At 40.6% G+C, this 6,942-nt stretch overlaps 1 protein-coding gene across 1 annotated transcript; it reads right to left on the bottom strand.

Annotated features, from left to right (window-relative positions):
- Positions 1-877: 877 nt before the first annotated feature.
- On the bottom strand, positions 878-5,685 carry LOC120573063 (E3 ubiquitin-protein ligase TRIM39-like). The gene is made up of 10 exons (XM_039822495.1): positions 5,578-5,685; positions 5,182-5,419; positions 4,667-5,048; positions 4,374-4,469; positions 4,029-4,262; positions 3,790-3,937; positions 3,656-3,682; positions 3,483-3,547; positions 1,864-1,986; positions 878-1,330 (listed from the first exon to the last, which is right to left on the bottom strand). Exons 1-10 carry the CDS (start codon positions 5,615-5,617, stop codon positions 929-931), a joined length of 1,755 nt encoding a protein of 584 aa, XP_039678429.1. The 5' UTR covers positions 5,618-5,685; the 3' UTR covers positions 878-928.
- Between the last annotated feature and the right edge of the window lie 1,257 nt (positions 5,686-6,942).

Raw genomic sequence — 6,942 nt, 5'->3', positions numbered from 1 at the left:
AAATAAATCCCTCTCAAAGTAGTTCTCTCCAGGCTAGTTAGTCTCATCCTCATGTTGAACACAAAATGTAGGGAAAAGAAGACAGGGATATTTGTTACCAGCTAGGTTAGCTTTTAGTTGTGGTGTTCTTTGTTGTACCCTTGTGCGGTCTTCCCGCCAACCTTGAAAAAATACAGTTTTGGACGCCTGTTTTTGCTTTTTCCAGCGTTTTAAATTGTAACATTTTAAAATTTGTAAATAAAATTTGTACTTAATATAAGTAATATTTTCTGATATAAAACAAAAATTGAAAACGAGCTAAAGCTAACAAGCTAAGTTAGCTTTAGCTAAACCTTGTAACAAATGGAAGGTTACATTCAGGATATGAATATGTGTGTTCTTTGGCTTTAGCTTTAGCAGTTAACGTAAGCTGATTCCCAACAAAAGCGCTTTGAGGGGTAAGTAAACTAGAGATGCACTGGGTTGTAAAAGGCAATAAATAGATTAAAACCAGATGCATTTCTTGGTTGTTTTAGCACACATGCAAAAAACAAAAAGTGAAAAAAAAGCTAACAAAACATAATAATACTAAAAATGCTAATAAATGTAAATGACACAATCTCAGTTTTTAATCTTTAATACAAAACTTTTATTTTCAGTTTCACAATTTTAAGTTATCCATTGCCCATTTAGGCTATGACATTTGACATTTTGCAGTGCAATCAACATTTAACACATTTTATTAACATTTATGTACAAGTGCGATATCATTTTGTAAAGATTATTTTGAATAATAAAATAAAAGCTTTTACTCATGGATGTTGGCCTGTTGCAGGCCACTGTTGGTCAAATATTATTGCAATACAATAAATATAGGCCTAATATAATATATATAAACTTTTTTTTTTTTTTTTAAATCCGTTAGCATCATCATCTTACTTATGACACATCATGCAGCTGACTTAATGGTTGTGTCCCGTCCTTTCCTGACTCCTCCATCAACAGGACAGATAATCAGCGGGGCGGTGTTCTTCCCATCTTCTTGAACACAGGGGTTAAAGTACGGGTAGAGGAGCTCAGTGAAGTCACACCCGCTGTAAGTGTAAATGTGGGTCTTTGCTTCTGCGTCGTAGAAGGACACCGACCCTTCCTCGTAGTCCAGGAACACGCCCACTTTCTTGGGGGTTTCCTGGAGGTGGAGGGTGACGGAGGGACCGGCACAGGCGCTGAGACTGCTACCTTTCCTCCGGCAGATCGCCCAGTAACCTCTGTCGGGACGCACCGTGATGGCCCCCTTCCTGTTGATGGACTCCCTGGCCACGCCAAGATCCCAGTCTGTTTTATCCCCAACCTGAAACACAATATCCAGAATAGAGTCAGACATGCAGGATTCCTTCATCTGTAGTTTAAGTGCTGTGATTCTCTTTAGGTCGGCTGTGTTAGAATTTACTACATGTAGAACTTGCTGGAATTAAAGGTTGTAATATATTTAGTGTCTTGTGTGATTTGTACAATATTGTATCAAATAAAGTAAAATTACCAACATGACATTAACTGTAAAATACAATAAATGTGTGGTGTTGAAACAGATTTAAATTGCTTGACTCCTATTGATGTTAAAGGTGAAAAACTACCAATTTGTGGAAACACTAAAGCAATCAAAGCCAAGTACAGAGTCACATTTGGGTCAGAAATTCCCAATTCTGTTTTAGACAAAAAATGTAAAAATTGAATTTCTTATACTGCTGGTCTTAATCGGAAATTGTTAGTTTTTCAATTGTAAAAGCCACTCCTGTACATCTGTGGTGGCAGGACACATTCAACTGGATTTGTTTAAATACACAGCTAGCTTAAAGTGTGTTTTCTTGTTTCTGATCTTCTCACCTCAACAACCCAGTAGCGTCTTCCAGATGCAAAGCTTTGTTTCCCCAAAACACAGACGCAAGAGTCAAAGCGCTGAGGACTGTCTGAGAGAGGAGAATTGTTCTTCTTGCTGCTGACGCTCACCTGTTAATTAACATAATCATTGTCATCATCATCATCATCATCATCATCATCATCATCATCATCATCATCATCATCATCTTACTAAACATTAGCCTCATTACGAATTAATAACCTTGTCATTTTCCCAGTCAGAGAATTTTAGTTTTATCTTAATCCCCTTTGAATTGGATTCAACCCTTTCCAATTTTCATATGACAACAGGGGCCCTATTTTAATGATCTCTTTACGCAAGTATGAAACGCAAAACGCAAGTAGCTTTGTGGGCGGATCTCGGGCACTGTTGCTATTATAACGGTGGGATAAATGAGTCTTGCGCCCGACGCAAATCTAAAATGGGTTGGTCTGAATTAGCTAGGTGTGGTTTGGGATAAACGTGCAATAAACCAATCAGAGCGTCAGCTCACATTCCCTTTAAGAGCAGGCGCGCTTGTTCCATGGTGGATTGCTATTATGACGGCGGATTTGCCTGGCGCACGCCAGCGGGAGTTGTCCGGGATGCGGCAAAGTAATAAATGCCCGTCTTGGCCGGGTGGCGATGTTGCTGCTCCTCTCGGACACATCTCCTCAAGTCTGGAGAGGATTGCTGCAGCCATGGAGCGTGGGCCTCCAAACGCACCACCTGCTCCTGTTGTGCCCCTTCCTCTTCCCCCCACTCCATCTCCGTCCACCCGCTCCATCAGGAGCACATCGCGCATTACTCCCGCCGTAGTTCAACATCACGTCTCCTTTAGTCCTCTAATATTTCCTCATTTATGTCACCAACACATCCATGATTCATGGAAATGTGTAAAACACAACAAGCCACAAAGAATGCTGCGACTTTTTGAGGACTGTACTGTAAAGTGCCTCCTGACCGATCCAAACACCTGAAGCGCATTTTCAGTAATATTTTCCTTTGTAATTCTGTATGGTTTGCAAAAATGGGAACTGCTGCGTCCGTTTAGATGAGAGAAGTGTATGCGCGTTGTGCACATGCTACATTATGGCCAAGCATGCGCCCCTAAAATAGAATCTGAAGAAGCGCTACTGACTTTAGACTAGGTTTTTCCTGGTCAGTGGCGGAATTGGTTTCTGAAACTGCAAAATAATAATAATAATAGTAACCAATTTGCGCCGGAACACGCCTCCTCTTTTCGCTGAACCGCCCCCGGGAGCGCAAATACATTCCCTATTTTACCGACGTGCGTCTGTGGAGGAAAACGTCCGCTGTGCGTCGGGTGCAAAATAGGAATGATACATGCGTCGGTGTAAAAAGGCAATTGCGCTGAGTGCAAGATAGGGCCCTAGGTCTCATAATTCCCTCCTCTATTACAGTAAAATGTCCCACAGCAGGGGATGTTTTTAATGCAAAAGATCAACCAATTTCTGAAAAATTCACTGTCTTTACAGACTCTACATGTGAAAAATCCAATCTACTCTGAAGAAATACTAGTTTCCTAGAAGGATTGTGCTCTTCACACATTTAATTTAATTAATGATCAAAAGTCAGACAATACCTTCTTTCTGTCTGGAGACAGGACCAGCCAGCCTGAAGCAGTCTTAGGATCCAGAGTGACATTGACTGCAGAAACAAAGAAGAAAAACAGTGAGTCAGGTAATAAAAAGGGGAACTAACCAAGGTTAAACTAGTTTATAGAAATAAGCAGTGGATGTGTGATTGTGAACATACCTGCATATTGATCCATCTTGTCTGCTTCTGCAAAAAGGTAGAAGTAAAAGGTGATTTTTATGCACTGATTTTCACAACAATATTTAGTCATTTTGAGATGTAGATAATCATTTTCTGCCAAAAGATGTACCGACCTTCTGCAGACAGTTTGTTGGCAAGTTCCTGGCAGATGTCTCCAAGCTTGGAGACGGCTCTCATCACCACCCCCATGCAGTTATCTGAGTGGACTGCGACCTCAGACCACTCTCTAGTATGAGGGAGTTGCCTTAGAGACGGGAAACTCTAAAGATGGGGAAGGATGCACAGGTTTCTCATTAGTACAGTTCTTAAAATGCTGATTCAGATCAGTATAAATGCAGTGGAGGTATCTAACCTGTACGAGGTGAACAGGGTTCTGAGTGTGCTCCAGGTGCTGCAGCTCGCTGCTCCTCATCTGCAGATCATTGAGTTCCTCCTCCAGCTCCTGGAACAGCTCCTCAGCTCTCCTCTCAGCTTCTTGCTGCCTCTTCTCCAGCTCCGCGACCAGCCCGGCATGCTGTCTCTCGATGGCGCTTATCAGCATGCTGCAGATCTGAGCGCTGCTCTCTATTTCCCTCTCTGTGATTTCCTGGTGATTGAAACGATAGAAACATTTAATTAATCAATTTAATTTACAGATAAAAACAGACAAACTTGGCCAGTTAGCTTTTTTTGAACATGCATCCAAACAATAACTTACTTTGCTCAGAGCCACTGAATTTTGTATTTCATTCACTTTTCTCAGTCTGGTGTGGATCATTGGTTGAATGCTGGATATCATCTCCCTCAAACGAATCTGCAACAGATACAAAAAAGATAAAAAATGTAATATAATCCTGCACAAAAAGCAGCTGAGGGAAAATCTATAAAGTCTCAAACGGGAAATATGTTGACTGAGGTAATTCTCTCACTTAAAAAATATAGAAACATATTTCTAGATTTGCACAAAAAGAGGAAAGCAGAGTTTAATGGAAGACAATAACATTTCCTCACCTTGACCCTCTTGTTCTCCTCCTCCATGGGGACGGTCTTGTGGTGTTTGTGTTCCCTCTCTGTGCATAGAACACAAACAGGCTTATGGTTCTTCTTGCAGAACATTGTCAGCGGCTTGTGGTGCTTTCTGCAGAGGTGACTGGTGGCGAAGGTGGCCGGATCAGTAAGTTGGTGTCTGTGCAGCGCTGGATCCCTCAGGTGTGGTGTGAGGTGAAGTTCACAATAAGACGCCTGGCACACGAGGCACGACTTTACTGATGGAGACTTGACTGATGGAGACTTGTCTCCATGGCAGATGTCACAGGGAATCTCTTCAGGCTCGAAAAGTGGGATTAGGGAAGTTTTCCTGCTTCCCACACCGTCAACATTCTCCTCCTGAGACCTTTTGATTCAAATTGAATTATGTTAAATCTCAATTAAATTCAAATATTTTGCTTTTTTAGATGGTCTTCGCATGGACGCATCTGAAAGAACCAGGATGCCTGAAAAGTAAAAAGAAAAATAAAGAAACCAACCTTATATAGAAATTAATTATTTGTTCATATCCTGGGTTGATCCTGAGTTGTGGACGCTTTCTGAATGTCTCTTTGCACAGCGGACACTCAGCCTTGGTCTTAGTGTCCCAGAAGCCGTCGATGCAGTCCAGGCAGAAGGTGTGTCCACATGGGATGGTGGCAGGCTTGGTGTAGATGTCCAGACAGATGCAGCAATTGAACTGCTCCTTAAACGGCACATCAAGCGCCATGTTTGTTACTGAAGAAAAAGAACACATTATATTACTTAAACTCAAAAAAAAAGTCATCAAAATATTTAAAATTCACAAAATGATGTTAATTAAAGTCACTGGAGCAGTCCCACAGTGTATCATTCTGATTTCTTGTTGCAGTAGTCTAATATCAGCATCGTCTTACTTGTTTGGGTTGTCATGTTGAGCGTCCTGATCGTCCTCATCAGATTGTGAATATAGTACAGGATTCAGCGATGATGTTTAAATACACCTCAGTCACTCTTTGTTTGCACGTGAATTAGTCATGCTGTCTAGTTACTCCCTGAATTACTGTTAAGCTCCTACCCTCGCAGATGCACTACCTTACATCACTCCTTCTGGTATTTCTAGTTCCTCTGTTTCATCTTGTTATTCTATCCTGAGAACATGTTATCCTTGTACAGGAATTGAGTGTTTGGCTCTCAGCTGCATACCACAAGAATTGTTCTATGTGCTAACACACACTGTCATTATTGCAGCAGCAGCTGACAAGTGAAAAATGAGTTGCTCAGGTTAATAAACGTGTTTGTGAAAAAATAAAATGTAGCCTAGATAATCACCTGAGATAAGAATAATATGTAGGTGTATGTATTTTTTTGTATGTTCTGGGATAGGGTGAAAAGTACTCTGGTTTGTTTGCATTTCTTTAAACCAATCACAACTGTCCTAGGCGCCGCTAAGCCCCTATAGCGGAGATAGCAACATCCGTCGCATGAGAGATGTCAGGTTTTATCCCAGAAATACTGTAATCCCACAAATCTGCTGAGCTAGACTAGCCAGATCTAGAATTATGTTCATTCATTTTCAAACAAAACTAAAAGAGTTTGAAAATTTAGACAACCAACTCGACTGAACTTTTAGAATAATATGTTAACGTGTTTTTGAAAATCTCTTTTAGCATCATAGTTTGAAAAGACACCACAACTCATTTTCCGCCTTAACAAAACCCCACAGCTGACCTTGTATTTTTTTATCCGCCAATTTCAAGAATGGCAGCTCCCAACTATGCAACATAAGATCTCGAGATAAACAAGATGTAAATAATGATTCAGGACTAACTTTTCTTTATTTTGCACCAAGGTCTTTAATTTTGTTTTTTTCAATTTGTTATATAGGTATGCAAACTTGCGTGTACACAATAAGGCATATAAGGCGTTGTAAGGCTTGACGCGGAGCAGCGTACAACTTAGGCTGACGGAAATGTCAGTAGTTTTGCATGAAACTAAAGGGATCCCCAAAGTTTAAAAATGTAATTCTGAGTGGGACATGAACTTCTTTGATAAAATGCAATGGCAATCCATCAATAGTTTAGCTATTTCACAACAATAACAGATTTCGACCTCATGCTGGTACCAAAATGAAAGTCTGGATCATCAAAATCATTAGGAATTCTCGTCTGGGGAACATGAAGGTCTGTCCAAAGATTATTTCAATCCACCAAATATTTGAGATATTTCAGTGGTGAACCAACCAATGAACCTAACTGTTTTGTGTTAAACTCAAAGAAAAT

The sequence above is a fragment of the Perca fluviatilis genome, chromosome 14, assembly GCF_010015445.1.
Source record: "Perca fluviatilis chromosome 14, GENO_Pfluv_1.0, whole genome shotgun sequence".
NCBI lineage: Eukaryota > Metazoa > Chordata > Actinopteri > Perciformes > Percidae > Perca > Perca fluviatilis.
The sequence above is the reverse complement of the archived record's forward strand: the minus strand, read 5'-3'. Positions and strand labels throughout refer to the sequence as shown.